The sequence below is a fragment of the Amphiura filiformis genome, chromosome 15 (assembly GCF_039555335.1).
Source record: "Amphiura filiformis chromosome 15, Afil_fr2py, whole genome shotgun sequence".
Taxonomy (NCBI): Eukaryota; Metazoa; Echinodermata; class Ophiuroidea; order Amphilepidida; family Amphiuridae; genus Amphiura; species Amphiura filiformis.
This window is the reverse complement of record NC_092642.1, coordinates 61,457,782-61,482,211: the sequence shown is the minus strand read 5'-3', so window position 1 is coordinate 61,482,211 and position 24,430 is coordinate 61,457,782. Positions and strand designations below refer to the sequence as shown.

General features: G+C 36.0%; 1 protein-coding gene across 1 annotated transcript; it reads left to right on the top strand.

The window, feature by feature from the left end:
• The first annotated feature begins 435 nt into the window (after nucleotides 1-435).
• LOC140171920 (retinol dehydrogenase 12-like) lies at nucleotides 436-9,523 on the top strand. The gene is made up of 4 exons (XM_072195268.1): nucleotides 436-888; nucleotides 5,013-5,255; nucleotides 6,898-7,312; nucleotides 8,311-9,523. Exons 1-4 carry the CDS (start codon nucleotides 738-740, stop codon nucleotides 8,513-8,515), a joined length of 1,014 nt encoding a protein of 337 aa, XP_072051369.1. The 5' UTR covers nucleotides 436-737; the 3' UTR covers nucleotides 8,516-9,523.
• Nucleotides 9,524-24,430: the final 14,907 nt, after the last annotated feature.

Below are 24,430 nucleotides of genomic sequence, written 5' to 3'. Positions count from 1 at the left end.
TACCATTTGATCTTTGTCTCCCCTGGGGATACGTGTACTTTTCCAAAGGTCATGTGCCATCTTATCATGCTTATAGTGTATGGACTATAGTATGATTCTGCCCGGGTTCTGCATTCAGAACATGGTTCAGTGCAGAAACAATGTAAGGTCAAGGTTACTACGGTTTATTGTATTCGTTCATTGCCGTCTGGGTTAAAGGCCCATACAGTGATTTGCTTATGATCCGTAAAGACCATCAAATTTCAAATTTATCCTGCCTGTGGTTACGCCGAAATCCGTAAGGACAAAATTTTACGCGAATCTTTAATTTCTCTACTAGACACAATGTAGCTATATGTATTTGAATGGGGATTCAGCTTTGTCATTAATGTTGTATTCATGGGTTTTTACCATTTTTTACCAAAAATACCTAATGACAATTTCAATGACTTATCCTTTATTTTTAGGACATTTATACACAATTCCAATTTTTTTACACTTTCGCATCTAGATCACTTTGGGCCTTTAACTGTATGAATTGCGACATAGCACAACCATTACTGTGCCCTATCCAGTTCCATGACACTGGTATGCGCTACGCTACGCTATACATGTACAGGAACTGAGCTAAATCAAGCAAAACCAAGCGAAAAAAAACATAACATTAACTTAGGTACAACTTTGCAACTGCACACAGCTTCCAGATAATTATTTGCATAATTTTGCGCATATCGTAACTGTCACTGCCAGACTTCAAAATGGGGATTTTTATAACACTTGCCGTAAGTGTAGTTAGCTTCTTTGTGATTGCCAAATTTGGGGCAAACTACTTCATAAATGGTGGTTTCTACCGCAGAAATTGTAAGCACATTCAGGTGAAGTTGCATGGGAAAGCGGCTATTATAACAGGTGAGTTTATATAATTATTAGACTGACCAATAACAATGTGATATACAGGGTTCAAAAGAAATAACTCCCCCCCCCCCCTAAAATTACAAAACATTTCTTTGCATAACTTGACATACATTTGATTGATTTGAAAAATTTAAAAACCTGCGAATAGATTAATCTTTTTGCTACCCTCCCAATTTTCTTCTTTTTGAAAATCATTTTTGGTTGGTCAAAAATTATCACATTTTCCAAAAAAGATGCTTTCAGAAAAAGTTGCACTTTTCAACATCCTATACATGTAATGTACAAAAACGTTCTCGATATCAACGTGATCAATGTAAATTGTTAGTTAATTTGTCTTAAATTTTATGTATCCGATTACTCAGTCACCCATGCAATCATCTTTCAGTATAAAACAATATTCATTAACATGAATTTGACATGAATGGGGTTTTCAGTTGGTGTTTCAAAAATGCTAAAATCACTATAGGAGTAGAAATAAGGTTTCCCGTGTAATGCTTATTTCTTTCGTTGGCTAGAAGAGATGAAAATTGTACTTGCAAATTGTAGACTGAAACAGTTGCAAAGATCTATAGTAATGGCTCTCTTGAATAAAGGTGTACATGACAAAGAAGAAATGGCCAACAAAGATTGGAGGTTGGAAGTCCGCATTCAGCCAATTAACTGCATGCAGCCAATCTCTTGTGGCCACATCATGAGTGTTACACCTTTATCCAAGAAAGCCATCCTTTTAAATCAAAATGCAAGATGCTTCAACTGACCCAATACAGGTAAATGTTCATCCTTTTGGTCAAATTTTTGCGTGGAGAGCTCATTTCTCCTTCCTAGTGATTTTATCATTTTGAAACAACTGATGATTAAAAACTTCAAAGAAAATCTCATTTTACGCCGAAATTAAGTTCAACAAATCTCTGTTTTTGGACTGAATGATGATTGCATGGGTGCCTGAAGGATCGGAGAAAGAAAGGTGAAGGAAAAAACCAAGAATTAAATCAACCTTAACATTAATATCGAGAATGTTTTGTACATAATGTGGTTAAGTGCAACTTTTTCTGAAAGCATCATTTTTGGAAAATGTTTTTGCAAATGAAACAACTTTGGGAGGGTTGAAAAACGATTCCTCTATTCACAGCTTTTTGAATTTTTCAAATCAACAAAATATATGTCAAGTTATGCAAAGAAATGTTTTGTAATTTTAGGGTGGTTATTTCTTTTGAACCCTGTACGTCTACTATATCTACCAAAAAACGTTTCAAAACGTAAAAAGGGGCCAAAGTTTAAAAAAATCTTTCCTGTGTGGCTTTTCACCCTTTTTTAAAGTTGGTCCCATTCAGTATAGTAGTAATTTCTACAATTAGGTTTAAGACTGTTCAAAAGCATAGGCTATGTATTATCAAAATCATTTGAAGGTTTATGTTTTATTATATTGCGTGTTCATAGAGAGTAGTAGAGTATATATACTTAGCAAATTGACTGTCTGTCAACTTGCATATAGGCCCTACATCTGTACATGAGGCGCACAATCGCACAAGACGATGAAGAATTTAACAAAGTGAGTATTTGCTACGTTTGCTTAAATCAAAATACATTATAACGTCTTTACGGAAAAACTTCAATCACGCACGAACATTAATTCATTTACTCTACAAAATGAACAATGACAACTAAGAAAACAAACAAGTAGCCTAAAGATGACTTCATATGGGTCTTTAGAAACTTTCATAAATGGGGCCAAGTTTAAAAAAGGGAGAAAAGCCACACAGGAAAGATTTTTAAACTTTGGCCCTTTTTTTTACGTTTTACACTTGACGTTTTTCTTTTTGAATAAAATAAATTATTAAAGACATCTAATGTCTTAGAAAATATATAAATCTCATTATTATCTCACGCGCCACTGCAACGAGATTCCCCATATTCAGTCTGATCTTAAAGTCACTGGCCTTCTCCAAACCTCAGGTTCAGATCACTAGCGTTGGTTGAAGGAACAACATGCAATCAATCAATCAATCAATTTATTTCATCCATTCATATACATACTATATGCCATTACGGCACCCTTGTTGGCCCTGATAGCATCGGACTTAATGTCCAATTTTCTGCATTCAAACTTTAATTTCCTTTTGGTCACGCCCTGCCCATTTGGTAGATCTTCATTCTCTCCATTATAGCAGTTTTGTGTATTAATTTCTTTCTCTCTTTCTTTCTTTCTCTCTTTCTTTCTTTCTCCCTTCTTTCTTTCTCTCTTTCTTTCTTACCTCCTTTCTTTCGTTTTTCTTTCTTTCTATCATAGGCCTACTTTCATTATTCCTTTCCTTTTTAGTTCTTTTTCTTTTCTTTATTTCTTTCTTCTCTTTTCATTTTCCTTCCTTGCTTTTTTCCTTTCTTTCATTCTTTCTTTCTTCCTTCCTTTCTTTCTCTCCTTCTTTCTTTCTTTCTTTCTTTCTTTCTTCCTCTCCTTTTTTTCTTTCTTTCCTTCTTTCTTTCATAGGCCTACTTTCATTCTTTCCTTTCCTTTTTCCTTTCTTTATTTCTTTCTTCTCATTTCTTTTCCTTCCTTTCTTTCTTTCCTCCTTTCTTTTTTTCTTTCTTTCTATTTTCTCTTTCTTGTTCATTCTTTACTTTCTTCCTTTATTTTCATCAGTCTCTCTTCCTCTTTCTTTGCATTTCATTTAATATCTAGAGTTTGTCTGCGACTGCTTTCGCTCGCGCTGCTTTAATTTGCGTGTTGCGCCATTTCTAGTACGCACCTTTTAACATCGCGTTTCTCATTTTTATTTTCCGCGCTCGCAGACATTCTCTATTTTGCTCACTTTGATAAAGTACTTTTGTACGAAACGTCAGTGTATAATTTTATATTAAAACATCGTTGAACAACACCACTTTGTTCAATTACTTTTCATTATTTGGTGGCATGGTGGTGATTTGAGGATGTCACCAATGAAAAGAGCGGCCTCACATTACCCATGATATGGATTTATCTCAAAATGTCCAAAGTTATTGTCAATTCATTTTAAGCCAGTGGTAACCAGTATTTCAAAAAAGGGTGTAGCTTTGAATTGATGTGATGGGATTCAATTTTATTCAATATCTATGCCAACCAACAAATCGTTCTACGGTTTCACGATTTAAATTACTATAGGCCTATGGCCCTAGATTGCCGAGAAGGATTGATGCAAACATCATGCATATGAAATGTTCCAAAGGTTAATGAACGAGAATGAAAAGAACAGATTAACTTTATCATGTTTGTCTCCCTATGCATGAGTGCGTATATTTATGGCCTTTACAATATTTCCTTATGTTCTTGTTAGGTATCGGGTATTATTAAAATAAAAAAATAGTTATATTAAATGAAATCCTGGCATAAATAAATCGTCTTCATTCAATTGTGCTCTCTCTAAAGCAAGTAGAAATAGCTTGTACACTTTCAACATGGGAACACGTTTTGACGTATCTATAATTAGTAAAAAGATGTAGCTCAGCGGCCAGCCAACAAAAAGAAAATGTCTATAGTAGGCCCTTAGCTGGCCCTATACGTGAAACAAGATTTTCTCTCTGAATTGGCCGTATTTTACGTGTAAGAAAATCAATCGCATTATCGTGTTCACTCAAAAATTTAGAAAATGAATTGGCACTTCTGGGTTGGGTATCTATAGATTCTATAGAATTTAAGTATGATATATTTTCGATGGTAAATATATTTCACTTTCAAAGTTTGTAGTTTTCATAATTGCAATTTCTGAATATGATATAAAAAGCGGTAATAAGTCTATAAATGTAAGAGTATCGGATCATTTTGAATGTTAATAAATGCGAAACGCCGTCGGTAGACACCAGCAATATCAGGGATTGCCGCGATTCTTGCAGTAGCTTTTATGAATAGAATACAATAGTGGATACAATAGCGGATACAATAGCGGAACAATAGAGCTCTCTTACGGGCAAATAAACCTCGTCGCGTTTTGCTAAATTTCACTTCTTTTTTTTCATGAACTAACCGTTATTTTTTAAACTTGTGGCAAAACATCGACCGATGTTTTTAATCTGTCGAAAGCAGTTGTGCACTTAGTCTCTGCAGCTGCATGAAAAGTAAAAAAAACTATACTTGTTTCTCATTTCAGGTGGCAACTCTGGAATAGGAAAAGAGACTGCTATCGACCTGGCTCGCCGTGGTGCACGAGTCATCATAGCTTGCCGTAATCCCGTGAAAGCAGAGGAAGCTGTGAAAGAGATTCAAAGACGATCGGGAAGTTCTCATGTAGTCTACAGACATCTGGATTTGTCAGACCAAGGATCAGTGAGAGGATTTGTTGAAGAATACCTACAAGAAGAGCCAAGATTGGATTATTTGATTAACAATGCAGGTAGGTGCTGAATAAGTTATGGAAACTATATGGAACTACAGTTTGTCATTTTAATTATGTAGTTACGTTATCTGAATTAAGGATTGTAAGAATAGTATCTTTGAAAAGACCGATATTGTATTCAATCTGTGATTGCAGACATACACAGGTGATGAATGCAACCTGCTTGTAGTGCAGTGCGATATATTCAAAATTGTTTTCATTTATTGCTATAGTAGTTAATCCGATTTATTACGTCACTTCGCCAGCGTATATTTTGTTCAGAGCTCGTGGTTTTAAAACTCCCGCCACATCACAATAAGGGTTATTATGTAGTGATTGTATGCAGTTTGCTCAAGCATATCGATATACCAGTCCCTTGCCTTTGTTAATAAACATACAATTGCGTTTTATAAACGTATTCATGATCTGTATATAACCCGACATTTTATTAAAATGTTTTGAATAAATCGTTGATAACAAGTAACTGATGAGGCTTAATATGCAGGACATTAATCATCTTCCTGAATAGCCAGACTATGGTACAGGTCACAGGGGGTAGCTTTTTGCCTCAAATGGTCGTAGCGGTATATCATCTCTGTGACCTGGATCTCTACATTTAACCCTGTGCAGTTTCATCCTCCTGTTTAAATGCAATAACTCGTGCGATGATCTTAGCTAAATGCACTATGATAAAAGCATGAAGACAATACTTCGTGTACATGACTCTTCTAGAAATTTACTTTGTATTTTCACGTTATATGATTGTGTCAAAAAATTCACAAAAAGCTTAGGTATAAAATTCAGATCAACTATAACTAAAGATGACGTCCAAATATCAGTTTTCCATTAACGTGTTACTAAAGCCATTGGCTCGTCAAAATGTTCTTTTCAATATTGGCCTAACACTTCAAGTAAAGATAAGATTGCACAATCTAGGTAACACAGCAAAATAGGTGAAGAATCATTGTGACCTTTGACCTTAACCTATTTCGATGCATTACCTTTTCTGAATCCTAATGACTAGAGGATACATTGGTGTGGTTTTTAACACAATTTGCGAAAGTTTGAAATTTGACCCTGTACAAAATTCGATGTTCAATTCCTATCACGCATTTTTGTGTAGCCCATTATGTCAACTGTGGTAGCAATACAGACCCCCCCCCCCCCGGGCTCACTCACTTTATGTACAAAGCAAGTTTTAGGGGGGGCCACGGACCCCAACCCCTGGTGACATATGACATCATAACAAACAGTTGGTCGGGAGTTCTTGTTAGTATCTACCCGGCAGTTTCCGCGGGCATTTTGTTTTGTTGAAAACTACCGACGACAGCGACAATGTCGAAATCAAAAACTGACATAAATTCAGATTTTATATGTACAGAACAAAAAATGACAACTGCCCTTATTCGTAAACACTCGGGTTACGGAACATATCACTGTACTATTGCGTAGTGGGACCACTGGTGGAGGCATTCTAAAGCAGATGACGTACCAGGATCACTGACATATACAGAGGTCAGTCACCAGACTATTGTCAATGATCACAATCTTCCCTTCTTGATTTGGCCAACTGACCAAAATGTAAATTGGTCATCTGAAAAGATTAATCTCGCCCTTTCAAGCATACAATTATATTTATTTTCATATATTGTATATACAGGTATTCAAAAAGCACCAAAGGGTTGTCGTACAGCAGAAGGCTACAACATGGTCTTCGCCACCAATCATTTTGGATCTTTCCTTCTAACTCTACTACTACTGGATTTTCTCAAGAAATCGTCACCAAGCAGAATCATCAATGTCTCTTCCATTGCTCATGTCACAGTCAAACCTGGGGATATGTACTTCGAGAAGAAAGATAGTCAGGGAAGAGTATATCCTGGTTTACGTGAATACGACAGGAGTAAACTGGCCAATATTTTGTTCACCAAAGAACTGGCTCGGAGGCTTGAAGGGACAGGGATTACTGCTTTCACATTGCATCCAGGAGCAGTCAATAGCAATATCCTTGACAGCACTTTGGAATTTATAGGACCATCCAGAATTGGTGCTTTTCTTTCTATACTTATGATGAAGTGAGTATGAAACTCTGAATACGCTGCAATGTACCCATTTGGCAAATATTTAAAACAATATTAAATTGGTTTTACTTAAGGGAAGGGGTATGAACGTTTGGACAGTATTTATTGTGGGACATTAGCGCACATCAGACATATCGAATTGCATTCTGAATACGAAGAATGTCCTTCTAATATCAAATAATTTTGATTTTTTGAAATTCGCAATGTAATACACATTTTATGGCAAATCATTAAAAATTGATATTTTTGATATTTAACAGTACTTGAAATAAACTTTATAAATCTGATGATTTATACTTAAAGTGTATGTAGGTGGGATGAAAAGCCGACGATCAATTGACAATTTTGACATTTCGTATTGAAGATATGAAATTTTTTTAAAAAACACCAAAAAAAAATAGGTCTTTTGGGGAAAAAAATCCATATCTTCAATATAAAAGGTCAAAATTTTCAATTGATCGTCGGCTTTTCCTCCCAGCTACATACACTTTAAGAATATATCATTAGATTTATAAAATTTATTTCGAGGACTGTTATATATCAAAATTTGACAAATATCAAATTTTAATAATTTGTCATAAAATTTGTATTATATCGTGAATTTCAAAAATGAAAATTATTTAATATCAGAAAGACATGCTTCGTATTCATAATGCAATTCGATACGTCTGAGTTGCTCTCATGTCCCACAAAAAATACTGTCGAAACGCCATAAACGCTCATTCTAGATCCCTTAACACAATGTTTGGCAAATTGTAACCAAATTGGGTTACATTTTGCCCGATAATTTAGACTATTCAGCTTTGAACCAAATTTGGACAAAGCTGACCTGCTATATTCACCTGTTGCAATAATTGTTGTTGTTTTTCTTGCTCTTGTTAATACGGTGATGGACAAAAAAATCATAAATAGGCCTAGTACCACACTAAAGCAATTGAAACTGAAAATCTAACGATACATTTTGGTTGACCATGTTTGTTTTCTGTTTGCAGATTTGGCATGTTATTCATTGGAATGGATGAAGAGGCCGGGGCTCAGACAACTATTTACTGTGCTCTGGAAGAATCTCTTACCGAGTTATCGGGAGGGTATTTCGACAACTGTCGCTTGACAAAAGAGACGGAAGTTGCTTGTGATGCGGGACTGGCAAAGAAATTGTGGGAAGTCAGCTGTCAAGCGACAGGTCTTGAAGAATAACATTTTGAGCAACTCGTTCGACTGCAGACTACGCACAGCGTCATCATCCCTATATATTCGTGTCAAAAATTGCCGTGATAGTACCGCGAATCCACTCGTTCTTCAACAGCTACGCATGACGATTTTGTTCGAGATAGGCCAAGCGATTCAGACTAAGCATATCACTTACACAGTGAGATACCGTAGCGTTTCCATTCATACACGTTTTTACGATCTGCGCATGCTCAGTACCCCATATGATGTTGCCATTACAAGAAAATTCGATTTGTTGTCAGGTAAAACCCAGGTTTTGTTTTCAATGAACTCACTGGAATTTCAATTAACTAAGATACGATTATCGTTTTCTTTCAACACATATATTTTACTGCATTTTCACCGAAATGTTTTTAAATCGTATTCAACTGTTTGAGAATTATAATCATATCAAAAGAACAGGCATAGCTCATTCAGCTCAGATCTACGTGCGCAAGCACTGGCTATAGAATATTAAATCACAAGTCTATAATACAATGCACCATAGTGAGACATATACAATTTTCTTTATCTGCGTCAATGATAGAATATTGATTTAAATGGAATTGAATACATCACTACATCTCTGAGTTTATACTTCATCACTGAGCGATCTAGCGATCGGTTTCTAGCCAATCAGGTAGGACTCCTTTTCTTGCGTTCGGTGAAATACCAATCGCCCGTCGCTCACCAACAGAGTATTAAGACGTGATTCATTTCAGGGAAAAATTTATAATACAGGTTGTCGACACTGTGCTACTCTCTCTGTGCTTTATTATCAGTGATTTCACACCAACATAGTGTATATTCTTCTCTTTGAATATTTGACCACAATTTGAATCTGGAATTCAAAAATTTAATCGAGGTTTGCATGATGGAAAAGAAATTCCAGACTCTGTATTTTGGTTGCGACTAAATATGCCGCATTTGCGACCAATAGTTTCTGATGAGACCATTACGCCAATTGCGAGAAAATATACGTTTTACTCGCTTTTATTCGCTAACCACAAAAGTTAATTACCCATTCGTTGAATCACATAAACCGTCGGTAGAATGCCAGTCTTTCGTAAGAGAAGTTTTCTTCTTTTTTCAGGTGAAGAGTTACACAATGGGAACTATTTGGGTCAGTAAAATTCTTTATATAGTTTATTTAATAAAATTTTCACATTATAATAATTGAAGAAAAATAAATAACAATATCATAAGTGCAGCTTTAGCAGTTCATGTTCGCTATTACATGAAATACTACGATAGTATTACATTCCAGACTTATTCCAAAGTTGAGTGCGAGATTATCGTAAATGCTGAACTTATCGTAAATGCTGATAATCTTGCAAGTAAATTCAAAATGAGTGCAGAATGCAAGACTAACATAAGTGGCACTTAACTCTACGCTGGTGTCGATTGCACACGACAAGTGTCAAAAAAATTAAAAATTGTAAATTTTCATGCCCATATTTGGAATCGGCATGAAAAATGCATTAAAATGAGTCCAAACAAGCCTAGTATTGGTTCAGTGGTTCTTGATTTCAAGATTGAAGCATACGGCTAGCATGCATAGCATTAAGGTAGTCTTGTATTCCAAATTAATTTGTTTTTCAGTGCAATATTGCACTTACGACAGCCAGTCTTGAACTTAAAACGAGTGTAGAATTCAAGACTGTTGTAAGTTTAAAGCGGTTCGTTACAAGTAGGCGTTATTCTATTCGAGGTAAGTGGTAGGCCTACACGTACCCCTAAATTTGTGCAAGGGGGATTCCCCCTAAATTTGTGCAAGGCGGACGTTACCCTAACTTTTTGCAACGAAGACGCCCCCCCCCCCCCCCCCAATAAATCATAACAGAAGACAAAATAAAGCGATATATAAAATTATGCCATGTAGGCCTACATTTGCCTTTCAGAAATGTAGGTCTAGTGTTTGACTGTTTGACTGTCCGCTGTCCCGGGATGTTGTCGGCGCTATGATTAATATCTTTATCTTATTTACTTCACTAACATATTACCTAGTACTTCCTTAAACCAAATTGGACATACTTCCTTTGATCAGCTTTTTGTCAATGACCATCACGTGATGACAGGACGTAACTTGTAAAGACAATAAGTCGACGTTGCTTTCGATTGCCAAAGTATGTGCTATAAAGTAAACCAGTCAAAAATGCAAAATACAGCAACATTATTTATGTTACAACATTTTGCCACATGAGTCAAATAAAGAAGTTCATCTCAATACATGTAAATGATAGTAAAGGAAGTATTAATTTGCTAGCGATGTAACTACTAACTTACATTACATCACCAGCAAATTACTTCCTATAATCATCGAGATCTTTAATCATCCATTCATTACACCCGATACACACATATGTAGGCTACACGTAACACATGTCGTATGGACACGGTAAATACCGTGCTGGGATGGATATGCTGTAATTACAGCATACGTATAGGCACGGTGTACCCCGTTGTCAAAATACGTAGCACGTATTTTAAAATTGTAACATAATTAATAACCCTAACCCCTAAACACTAACCCTAAACCCTAACCCTAAACCCTAACCCTAAACCCTAACACTAACCCTAAACCCTAAACCCTAAACCCTAACCCTAAACCTTAACCCCTAACCCCTAACCATAACCCTACTTTTTCTTTTACTTTTTACCCCATAATTTCCCTCATTCTTCAAGCCCTGCCCTCTTTCGGGGGTTAATTTATAGTTTAAGCTTGTTGGATATCAATAATTTCGCGGTTAGTGCTTCTTTGTAGCCCTGCGGGGCAATTTAGTTGGATATCCACATACTATTTCATACGTTTCATGCGCATGCTGTTTGTCTCAATGCCTTCTCGGACCGTGCATGTATTACATCATATTATATCATGAAACCGTAGAATGATCTGAAGATAAATATTCAGGTGAATATCAATGAACCCTGCTGTGCAGCCAGCATGTAAATTGAAATCCGCATACTTTTATGCAAAATTCAAAAAAAAAATAATAATTTGCAAAATATGTAATTTTTCATGTATCAACGGTCGACCCGGTCACTCTGAAAAATTACATAGTTTGCTGCGTCACGTGGCACAGTGTCATCGCCCCGATATCTTCATGGCAGAAATCGCCATGATGGTAGGTTGAATCCACAGCCACGCATGACCATTTTGTTCCGACCTGTTTAATAGCTTTGAGACGCATAATGGGCCGAGGGACATCCGACTAAGGCTATTGACAATAGCCTGGTGACTGACCGCTGTAGATGTCAGTGAGCATGGTATAATACTTCATGACGTCATCTGCTTTTAGACTGCCTCCACCAGTGGCCTACGCTGCGCTATAGTACCGTGTATACTTCCGTGACCCGAGTGCTTACTCGGGTCACGGCGCTCGCTGTCTTTTTTTGGTTAGGCACATATAAAATCTGAATTTTTGTAAGTTTTTGACACGGTTCTTTCTCAATACGCAAGCTAGCCACTATCAGACTATCATATTCTTTCAACACATATTCAACTGCAAGCCATGAAATTGGCTTCTTTTGAATAAAAAAATTTCATCATTCATAATTTCTACCCCGGTATCCGAAGATCATATCAAATCGTGCATATCACATACGCGTGTATCGATCCCGGGTATTGATTTTAGTTTCTCTGCTGTACAATGTAATTATTAACCAGACGATGTCAGTGTGCGCGGTGCAGTTCGTGTAATGAATATTAAGGGCGGATATCACTATGAAGCGTAAATGTGTTGCATACAGCAATAAACGAACCATACTGCAGTTACTGTCCGTTTTCCTATACACAATACACAGTGCTCTCACCATTGACCCGTGACCTGTACAAATGATGTATGTTGGGAGAATGGACACTTGCCTAGTTAACATCACTGTGTGAAAAATAACCAGCCAATATTTTATTTATTCTCCAAAACTTCTAGCAAATATATTTCTCTAACATGACCTAAAATTACAGCTAGGTTAGATGTTCAGAAATGGTCGCACTTTTGTAAAATATGAGTGAGGGCAAGGCATAGCTAGCCAACTCCCCGTGTTAATTGAATGGAGATTTGACCGAAAATATTGGTATCGGACCGCTCACTTCTGAAGGATGCCACAAAAAACGGTAAAAGCTACATTTAAATTATTCTAAATAGGTTCTAGAAAATAAAGTTTTGTAACATGTCCTAAATTTTTAGCTAATTTAGATGTTTGGAGAGGGTCGCACTTTTGTGTTTTAGGAAGGATATGTAAACGACAGATAACACCCAAAATATGAAGAAATTATTTCCAAACCGTGTTAAGTCAACAATCATTATGTTGCTCATTTTGAAGAATGCTGGTTAACAAAAAGCAGGTCTTTGTCTCATTTCGTGAACACAAGTACACATACCATTGTTTCCTTTCGTTTCCTTTATAATCGGTTACCCAACTGAAGCTATAATACGCAAACTATATTGCGATATCGCACATGAAAACAGTCACATGTGCACAGCCAGAGAAGATCCGATTTAATCAGTTGAGCTGTTTCAATGAGTGTTATCTTGGTTTAATAGCTTTTAATGGGGTTAAGTCCTGCAAAGGTCGAGATGAATTCTACTGTAGACATGACTGCATCATGCCAGCTAACGTGTCATAACGTGCATATTTCAAATTACGTGCACCGATTTGATCAATGATTAAGTAGAGAGCTCAAAGCTCTCAACTCAAATTATAACGAAAATGAATTTAGCAATCATATGTATCTTCATAAACCTAAATCATTTGTAAATTATCGCATATTCTTTGAACCTAAGGTATATAATTGTATGAGTGATTTAAGTCCGTGACTGCCGGTTTTCCTACACACAGCGATTTACGTGGTTGTTTATCATAGATCATGTACCGTCATCCCACTCCTCTATTCGTCATACATAAATTCTTCCAGCCACATTTCCCTAATATAATAATATGGAAAAAAAAGGAAATTTAGTTTGACAGAGGTGAAGCTCGAACCCACGCTGCGCCGCTATCATGTATCGACATGTACACTTCTAGTGCCCGTTTCTATTCATCGTTATGTATTCTTCTCCCGTGCATTATTTTTGCGAACTACCCTTCATAGCCCAAATTATATAAACCTGCACGCTAAACAATGCATTATCTAAAACCCGCACGCTAAACAATAGATTCTAGATAATACATGCACGCTCAAATACTAGAAATACTACTTTCACATAACTATATTAGCAGAGTTAGGTGGCGCTTTCGACACAGAGGTCACATAACTTTATAATTGTCTGTTCGGTATATATACCATCAAAAAAGTACGAATATACATTCTGTGGTGTTAAAATGGTATAGTTACAAACGGTGTTCTATTTTGCAAATATCATTGTCATAAATTATGATAAATGACCTCAAATAAATCAAACATCAAATGAGAATAATCGAGCTTCTATTAATTAAAAAGGGCCAAAAACAGATGGATCATAATTATACAAGATGACACCATTGCAAAAAATTCAGCATTTTATAAATGAAATACATGTAGGCCTATATCTAAAATAACATGGCCGGGCCCGGGAAAAACACACTAGCGCATAATATCATAATCATGCTTTATAATACTGAACAAATTGTAAAATCCCAATGTCGTGTGTTTTAATATAAGTAGATTTTTTAAAGTTCAAATTATAGAGCTATAAAGTCCAGTTGATATGGGGTTTTTTTCATCTCAATTCACCGAAGTACTAGTCGGACATCTAAATTGATCGTTTCCAGGTGAACTGGTTCAGTGCTCTCTGTGTTCAAAACCACGATATTAAATGATCACAACATTGGTTACAAACCATGCGTGAATAAGTTACTAAAGTATGACGTATGACGCAATCGATACCATTGATAGTTAACTTATACAGGGATTGATTTTCTTTACCAGTTAAATTTTACCTAGCTGGTCAATGACCTGACGGTGTTTTTAAAATGTAAGATATTTTCCCTAATATTAAAACTAATATAATGAATGCAGCAATTAATATTGCCTATTGTTTTAATACACTCAAAGTGTATGACGGATAATGTACACGTGCAAATGCATTCGTCAAGATAATTGCACTTGCCGTGGAGTTATTGCATTTAGCTCTCGAGCCTATCGGCTCTCGAGCTAAATGCAATAACTCCACGGCGCGTGCGATTATCTTGACTAATGCATTGCACTCAGTTCATTATCCTTATCATCACCAGCGCCTTAGACCGTTCGGCCACCTGACTTGTTGATGCAATCAAGAAAATTTGAACATATAATCACAACTTCATTACTTCAACATACCACGTGAAAAGACAGAAAACGTACTATATTTTGGAATTTCATCTGCAATTTTGTGCCTATTTTTGCATTTTCTTAAAAATTATAGCGCATTGGGGACAAGTAAGATATGTATATTATAGGGGCAAGGACTACAACTACTGCACTGGAAATTTTATTTCAGCACAGACAACAGTTGTGGAGTTACAGTCAAAAATGAGGGAAAACCAATATTTGATCAATAAATCAATAACTACTTGCTTTGAGTTGCTGAATTTTCAGTACAGTAGTTGTAGTCATTTCCCCTATAATATACATATCTTACTTGTCACTAATTTGCTATAATGTTTGAGAAAAATGCAAAAATAGGCACAAAATTGGCCAGGGGTGTAGTACCCCCTTAAAAACATTAATGTGTATTATAATAGAGCTACCATTAAATTGTTGAATTCTCAAGCGCATACAGACAATACGAGGGGCCTATGATACATACACAATACATAAATCGCTTTTGATTTCGTGCTCTGTGCTCAAGACATCGCGTCGGTTGCAAGGTAGGGAGCCTAGTCAGCCTACCATTTTTCTTGTAAGACTGTCTGAATTTTTGCAATTTATAGGAAAACTCCACATAGGTCCCAAAGGTTTCTTTCAGATATTAAAAGATTAGATTCCCATAAAGACGAAACAGTAATCTTTAGTTGGGACCTTTGTAAAATTTACATAAAATCGTCACCATCAATTCAGTGTTAATTTTTACTAAATACAGAAAATATTTTGGCGTATATAAAATTGAAATAAAATTCTCTGCCTCCTAAACCACGTAAATTTGAGTACGATTGGGTATCGCGAATCGTTATATATCGTTATGAATACGGCAGAGTGACGAATACGTAAAATCGCTGTTCTGAGTAAACGACGTTTGAAAATATTGGTACCATTCCATCGGCCCTTCTAAAATATGAGAACATTCGTGAGCATTCATTTGAAATGTATATTATAGAAGTGAATGTACCCTAATTATTTGCAATATTCGCAAGTTCTGAAACAATCGATATTTCCCTCAAAACAGGTATTTACAGCTATTCGGCTTTATGCTAAATCCAAAAAGCTGCACAAAAAGTTGTATACGGGGACGAATCCGCATTCAACTACGTGTAAACTATAGCACTCATCCTTGATTTGGGGATTTTATGTTAACATTGCTGGTTGTCCTAAGGCTATAGATCCTAAACTTGGTATATAAGTTATAATTAGTCATCCCCGTAATATTTAGTGAAAACTCCAGTTGAAATCAAGAATTTTAGAGTAGATATAACAATATTGGCCTATATTTTGTGTATAATTTTCTGTGATTTCCCAATTTTGCGACGGCGCTCTGACATAATTACGCTATAGCGATATCATGTGGGGAATGTTTGTACTTATTTTGCTATCACTGGCTAGAAGATACCTATAGCTACCCATTGGTATCAAAAATAACCGTATATGACATGTAATACAAAAAAATCAGAGTTTCCAGCTATACTATACAATTTATCAGCATGTTTTGTACAGCTAAGTATACGACTCGTCTTTTGGTCAAATTCATTAATCGCACTTAGGCGCGATTCGTCCAAATCACAATTTCAATATCTACGTCGGGAAGCAAGATTTATCATTAATTTTTGGTGGAAATGAAAGACCGCGTGATACATAATCACAAGCATACAGTAACTCATTTTGCTCAAAATGCTCGATTCGTCACTCTGCCGAATTCATAACGATATGATGTACAGTTAATATTCAAATATTCTTTTATACATATGATGATTCAGTTTTTATACAAAAAATATTTCATTAAAAACCCTCCCACTCGGCTATTTTAAAAAGGTAATCAGGCTTCATCAGCATGTGCATTAAATTAGCATTAAATTTTTTTCTTATTCTAGCAGCCTTTTAGAAATGCAGTTTAATTCGCTTGTCGAATGAAAACACAGTTATCCATGCGGCTGAAATCGCCTTCCGTAGTGAAGTCGTGATAGTTTCACTATTTTCCCGGTGGCTGGAATCGCCTTCCGTAGTGAAGTCACGTGATAGTTTCGCGGGCAGGACTTCAGCACGGGTTGTCGCTATTTGGATTCATTCTTTGTCGGTCAAGCATTCAGAGCGGGCGTAACATTTTTTTCTCTCTATTTATCATGTTTATTGGACAACGAAGAGGCCGTATTAAATCAGCAAGCGTATACAATACAGCTTTCTTCACATGGAATAAACTGTGACGGCGAAAGATAATCAAGATGTTGTCTGCATAAATTTGTGTAAATTACTCGATTCAAGTAGGCCTATATTGAGGAGGCCAGGCGTTACGAGACCTTTTTATGCTGGAACATAATGGCAACGACCGATGACTAACAACAGGTGATAAATCGGTGAGATATTTGCTTTCATCAATAAATTTGTTAAACTTTGCCGTTAATCAGTTTTATTAGCAGTGAATAATTGGGTTCTAGCCCACCTTTAGAAATTAGCCATGGAGAATAGATCCAGATAACTACTTTAGTATTCGAAAAAAAAGGTTGCATTTCAATCTAACGTTATAATCTTGCTGTATTTCAGCTCGGAGGCCATGGGTAGAAAACCTGGGTTAATTTTCTTATAACAATACAAATAGGCCTACGTAATCTAATCATGACCTCTATGGTCATCATGTTATGCACCATGTTCATTGAAGCATGATTGAAGTGACATAGAATTGAATAGATGCGTGTATGTCACATCAGAAAGTAATACAATAGAAATTAGAACCTCATGAATGCGTAACCAATCTTTACACGCTACGTAATAAACTCGTAACCGATGGAGCATGAACAGTGATCACTCTTATAATGTGTTATCAAAATTATTGGTACTCATGAATACTAAAGATTGATGAATCATGCGGGTGGCCTTTTCTATAACATATCATGATGGGTTGTCACAGTTATACGTATGGATGTTTATGAATCCCATACTGGTGAGGTTAAAAAATCATGTTCAAAATTTCTGTTCGGAATTGAAAAATTTCTCTGAGGATATAGGCCTAAGGGCTATTTTATTTAGCGAATTTTATTATCAATTTCAAACAGTTTAGCCGTCTTGGCGAATAACAAAACTAAATAAAAATGTAATTTGATATTCTTCGGCATCAACTAGAATTTGTTTTCATCACAGATTTGGCAGGTTAAAGGTTGTCTGAAAGTGCAAGTGGTATAAATTAATAAAGGAGTTGGAGTGTAGAATATATAATGAGGTTCATAATATACATACATGTATATGACATACAGTATTCAGTGTAGGCTATAAAGTTGCAGACAGGATTTGCTTCCCTTTTCTTCTGTCTTTTAATTGCAGGTCGTATGGATTCTATGAGACGGGGGATAGAAGGAAGGACGATAGAAGAAAGAACGGGAACTTCTATATGGGGAGAATTATAGTATGTAGGCCTACAACAAGCTAACTATATTTAGTACAGGCAAAGATAACAAAGGATCTACTACATCTTCATTAAAATACAGTGTTTTCCTCAAATTGAGTATTATTGCATCTCGAATATTAACATATTATACAGTGCTTCGGGCTAGTAAAATAGCATCAGCAATTATGGAACTGAATTCTAACATGGCTATGGATGGGTATTGGCAGTGAGCAATAGACGAAGATCAGCTCATAGCTTGATGGAAAGGTCAACACTTTAATATCAAGTTGGTATCAGTGGAAGGAGCTTATACAGATCTTTGGCAATCTATCCAGGTTCAACAATTCAGGAAGCATAGTAAGGATACAGTTGGAGGGAATGGAAGAATAATTTTGGTGCCATCAATGGATCATTCAATTAATAAAATTCCATACATTAAGCCCTCGACTAACCAATTATGTTATTGCATGAATTATCTTTGATACATTGGTACAAACAAGGGTCATTCCACATCGAACAACTTGACTTTGGCGAGTTGGACAAATAGCGACAAGCGTTATGGCAGAAAACAATGGGATTGGAATATTACTCATCAAATCAGACGTTATGCGCAAATATTGATGCCTTGCCATTTGTGTATTTTGGATCTGTGTATCCATAAAGGGTGAAGTACTAGTAACCTCTCCCCTTACTTCTTTATCGCATCGTCATTTTTAATAATAGCGTGCAAGTGGCTTCTTGGTGACGGGCCCACGGATGTTTCTTCTGCTTTTATCGAAAAACCCGGTGGTTTTCTTTTTAACTCTATGGCATATGTTCATGTACATTGATTTTATGATGATATTGCTATAATTTTGTTTCAATATTACCTGCTTTATATTGTTTTGGTGTGCTTATCATGCTTTCTGTAGTTTGATGTTATTTTGATATGTAAATTTGAATTTGAATTATCATGTTGATGTTGATGTACTTGTAATTTGTTGTATAATTTGGTATTTAGGGCATGCCTTGCAAGCGCTTAGCGACTTCTGTTTTAGCGCTTCATAAATGTTTCTTTATTATTACTATATATTATTGACGGGGTTCAGATGAATAAAACAAAAAAGATGAATTATGTTTACCTTTTGGGAAATTTAACAAATTGGAGGCAAATATTTTCTTACCTGTATCTACCAAACGAAGACCAGATCTCTTCATGGTCATTAAGTTAAACAATTTTATAGTATTACAGGTCTTTCTTAATGGTATCTATCAAAAGGGCTATTATATATAGACTTAGGTATTCACTTAGAGGCAGCATAAAAGTCATAGTAACATATTACATATATATAGTTAATGGCTAAATGTAGTAGTGCGATTTTACACAACAAATGGAAGGTAAATAGTTTGTTTAGTTGGATCTATCAAATTAAGTCCAGAATTCATCCTTATTATCAAGTTATGGTATTTTATGCTCTTATTGTACCTATCAAACAAAGAACAGAAATCTTCACCGCAAGTTGGTAAGACAGAGTTGTGGTTTTAAATTGTGTCTATTAAATGAAGACAAATTAAATTTTTGCATAATGCATATTGCATGGCTTCTTGCTTTTTGATCTCGAAATTACTGTTGCATTTATGTTGTGCAATATGTACTATGTGCATTGTTTGCTATTTTGCGTGGTTTATAATGTATATTTCACAGTTAATTGCATCTTGATTAATCATGTCCATTTAGGCTTACGCTGTGCAATATTTTGATTGTCTTTTTAAACTGGCTTTAATATATTTGCTCGAACTCTTTGTATGTTCTAAATATTGTAAACTCAAATATTCTTCTCATTTTTTACAAATGTATGTGGATTTAATACCATGTTTTGTAAAGCGCCTTGAGTTCTTTTGATGTAATTGCGCTATATAAGAAATAAATATTATTTATTAATCAAATTACGGTATGATCTTCTACGGTGTATTTACGTCAGAATGTTAAATAGGGTCACCTAGTTGACCCCAGAGACAAAAGGAAATTCACCTTAGTGGGCAGGAAACATGTATGGGTATTTGTCAAAAGATGTGAAGTCGACAGTGGCATATAGGGCCTACATTTGAACATCACATGTAGGCCTTGAGGGATGAAAAATCAAATAATTCCAATAATGAACTAGGCTAATAATCATGGGGCATTTTTTCTTTGTTTGGCATTGGGTTTTCTCATACGTAAATCTACCCAAAAGATAAGAAGAATTAGCCAATAACAAATTATTCAGATATTCTTTTGTTGGGTTATTCCAATCTAGGCAAATATAACAATGGCTATGAGAAGTCGACAGTGACATATGTAGGGCCTACATGTGAACATCACATGTAGGCTCTGAGGGATGAAAATTCCAATAATTCCAATAATGAAGTAATTATCATGGGGTTTGTTTGCTTTGTTTGGCATTGGGTTTTCGCATACGTAAATCTACCCAAAAGATAGGAAGAATTAGCCAATAAACAAATTATTCAGGAATTCATTTCCAACAGTACGAATGTTCATGTCGGTTGATCCAGTGTCATGTCGTCAACCTAGTTAAAGCCTAAACCTTTTATCACCTAGTAGTATTTATTGCACTTACCTGTCAGACTTTTGGGTATTCCAAATATAACATGGCTAATGCATTGGTTGAATGAACCGTCAATCATTTTCTTCTCCGCAAAGCACGGCGGAGGAGTAGATGGCATGAAAAGCATAAACTGCAAACAGAGGGGCGGAGAGTCTGGCAAGTTCCTTGACTTGTCCAGGAACTTGGTTGGTAGTTTTTGGATCATTTTCTAAAATGATCAATTTAATGTACATAATTATACATATATTACATTAATAAATTCTATTTAGTCTTTCCAATCTTCGGGGTATTTGCCTACTAGAAGATTTGGCGTTGGTTTCTACTGATGCCCACCATGTAATCTAAATATGAATATAATATGAAAATGAGCAAGGGGTCAGCCATTTAATTTCTTTTGATATATGTAAGTCCGCGGCTTTTTATATTGTCATCGTTAGATGCAGTCTTTATATTCTATCCATTGTTAGATGGAGTCTTTATATTTTCTCTATCGTTAGATAGTGCATTCCCGGTTAAGGGAACTTTTGGTTTATAGGCGCAACTGGCTTTCGAAGTAATTGTTTGGGAGGCTCGGTCGGGTAATTACCGCGAGCGAAAAAGTTGACCATAAATCAATAAATATTAGCTGGCTGATTCCAATGAATTTTCTCAAAGCATTGCACGAATAAATTATGCGTTCTTTCTGAATGACTGACAAGAGGTCCAAAATTGGTGTGAGGGTTTCTTTATTTCAGTGTCGTGGATAATGCAGTTTAATTCGCTTGTCGAATGAAAACACAGTTATCCATGCGGCTGAAATCGCCTTCCGTAGTGAAGTCGTGATAGTTTCACTATTTTCCCGGTGGCTGGAATCGCCTTCCGTAGTGAAGTCACGTGATAGTTTCGCGGGCAGGACTTCAGCACGGGTTGTCGCTATTTGGATTCATTCTTTGTCGGTCAAGCATTCAGAGCGGGCGTAACATTTTCCCACCCACCACTCCCTTTATGTCAGGGTTGATCGGATTAAAATTGATCAAAATAGTGGACTGGGCGTCATAAATAAGTATCGCAAGAGTGAGAAAAATCACATAAAGGTTTCATCGTTAAGTCAAAATGTAATTAAGAATGAAATGAAATCAGAATATGTTGGATGTCACGGGTCTTTGTGTTGCATAATAGTGTGACTACATGGATGTACGTGTGTGAGTAGTTCACTTCTGCTTCAGTTTCTATCTCAGCAACATGTTCTATTCTGTTGCGCAGCTGTAATATTATTCTCAGTGAAATAGTGTGGTGAAGTTTGCTTCTGCCTCAGAAGCACTAGTACAATTAATTTTAAATTGTACCATTTTGAGTCTGGAAGGAGAAAGGAAAACATAATTGGTTGAGAGCCCTCGGGTTAGAATATACTGATGTTCTTTCCGTGCGTAATAATATGACTAAGGTGTGAGAGTGCGCTAATAGATCATTTCAGGTTCAGTTCTAATTCAGCAACACGTTTTTATGCTGTGGCGCAGTTATAAATGTTCAAATATCGTTGTAAAATAGTGGTTAAGTTGCTTCTTCTTCAGAAGCATTAGTAAAATTGTTAAAATTTATGCCATTTCAGTCTTGGGCGGTATTTTGGTTGAGGAATGTTGTGTATAGCGGGAAGGAAGGAATCAACACCAGGTTGGCATGGGGTAGCTAGACAGGGCCAAGTACTATGCCCTCAGATTTTTCTTGTTCAACAAAATATAAAAAGGAAATATTGTAATCAAGTTTTTATGAGGTTGCGCAGCCGGCTAGTTATCGCGTTGAATTCTAGGGTAGGCTGTCCTATTGTATTTAGAGTAGGCATCATAACCGAGTGATGTATACGATATCATAAGCTTTCAAAGCATGACAATGTGTGTCAAGGAATCTGGGACAGTTTTTTGGATCATTTTTCTAAAATGATCAATTTAATGTACATAATTATACATATATTACATTAATAAATTCTATTTAGTCTTTCCAATCTTCGGGGGTATTTGCCTACTAGAAGATTTGGCGTTGGTTTCTACTGATGCCCACCATGTAATCTAAATATGAATATAATATGAAAATGAGAAAGGGGTCAGCCATTTAATTTCTTTTGATATATGTAAGTCCGCGGCTTTTTATATTGTCATCGTTAGATGCAGTCTTTATATTCTATCCATTGTTAGATGGAGTCTTTATATTTTCTCTATCGTTAGATAGTGCATTCCCGGTTAAGGGAACTTTTGGTTTATAGGCGCAACTGGCTTTCGAAGTAATTGTTTGGGAGGCTCGGTCGGGTAATTACCGCGAGCGAAAAAGTTGACCATAAATCAATAAATATTAGCTGGCTGATTCCAATGAATTTTCTCAAAGCATTGCACGAATAAATTATGCGTTCTTTCTGAATGACTGACAAGAGGTCCAAAATTGGTGTGAGGGTTTCTTTATTTCAGTGTCGTGGATAACACTTGCTGATCGCGGCCACTGCTGCTGTACCGTCATCCAGAACGACCATACGGCTTCTCCATATTACAGCATACATGTGATACCAGGGATATGACTCGTCGTTTGACACTCTACATTAATTATTAATTTTAATTAATGTCCATCATAAAGGGCTAGTGATGTAGTATGCGCCCTGTCAACACGAATTGCACGGGGTTTCTTTTTTGCAAAAATAAAAGTAATGCCAAATGACTGTGTAAAATTGTATGCGGCACATGCATTGACAAAAAATGTCGCTTCTCTCTGCAATTTTGGGTGTCGGAATAAGCTTCCTTGCAATCAGCATTATGTGGGTAAGATACTCTCTGAATGGTGGATTATATCGCAGATATTGCACACACATCAAGGTGAAGTTACACGGTAAAACGGCTATTATAACCGGTAAGCTTAAAGCATGTCCTAATTGCATAACATTATTAGAGAATTGGAAATTTATTCGGTTCATACTGCCCTCGTTGAATTAGAATAAATTAAACTTCTTCACGATTACGTCATCGGGAGTGAGATTGTGGAGGGTTGTTCCGGGGTTAGATCACTTCACGTCGGTAGCTGGAGCCTACAACACACAATTTTTTATATGTATATATATTTTGAGTAAGGTACGAGTGAAGAAGGAACATTTACATCCTGTAGACAATCTACTGAGACAATTTTTATCATGCATGTAGTGTAAAAGGGAAAATTGATCCATATTAAATCCCTTTCAATTATTCAACAGCTATGTCTTTGTCCGGGGTTTTATATAGTTATCTTACCGTGACGAAATCGAAGACTTTTACTGATTAACTCGCTTATAAATACGAGGGTCATTCAAAAAGTTCTGTCTCCACCCACATATCTCAGCTTCTGCAAATAGTAGCCCTTTTATTTTTTCCCATGATTATAACTTAGGGTCGTATCACGCTTGTGAGAAAATTATCTTTTTATATCTTGAAAGTAAAAAAATGAAATCAGGAGCTGGTGTCGCGGAAATAGAGAAAATCTTTACATGTACCTACAAAGAAGGCATACGTTGACCAAATTGAAATCACCGTAAAATACTATTTGGTCAATTCAGACGGCTAAAATTGCTAAAAGCTGACGTAAAAGAAAGGATAGAAAATTATGTAAAAGGACTGCTTCAA

Bases quoted from the DNA above. Each gene is read 5' to 3' on its own strand.
- LOC140171920 (XM_072195268.1), top strand. From the start codon at position 738: ATGGGGATTTTTATAACACTTGCCGTAAGTGTAGTTAGCTTCTTTGTG. The intron at 889-5,012 runs GTGAGTTTATAT...TTCTCATTTCAG, and splicing joins GAAAGCGGCTATTATAACAG to GTGGCAACTCTGGAATAGGA. The intron at 7,313-8,310 runs GTGAGTATGAAA...TTCTGTTTGCAG, and splicing joins CTTTCTATACTTATGATGAA to ATTTGGCATGTTATTCATTG.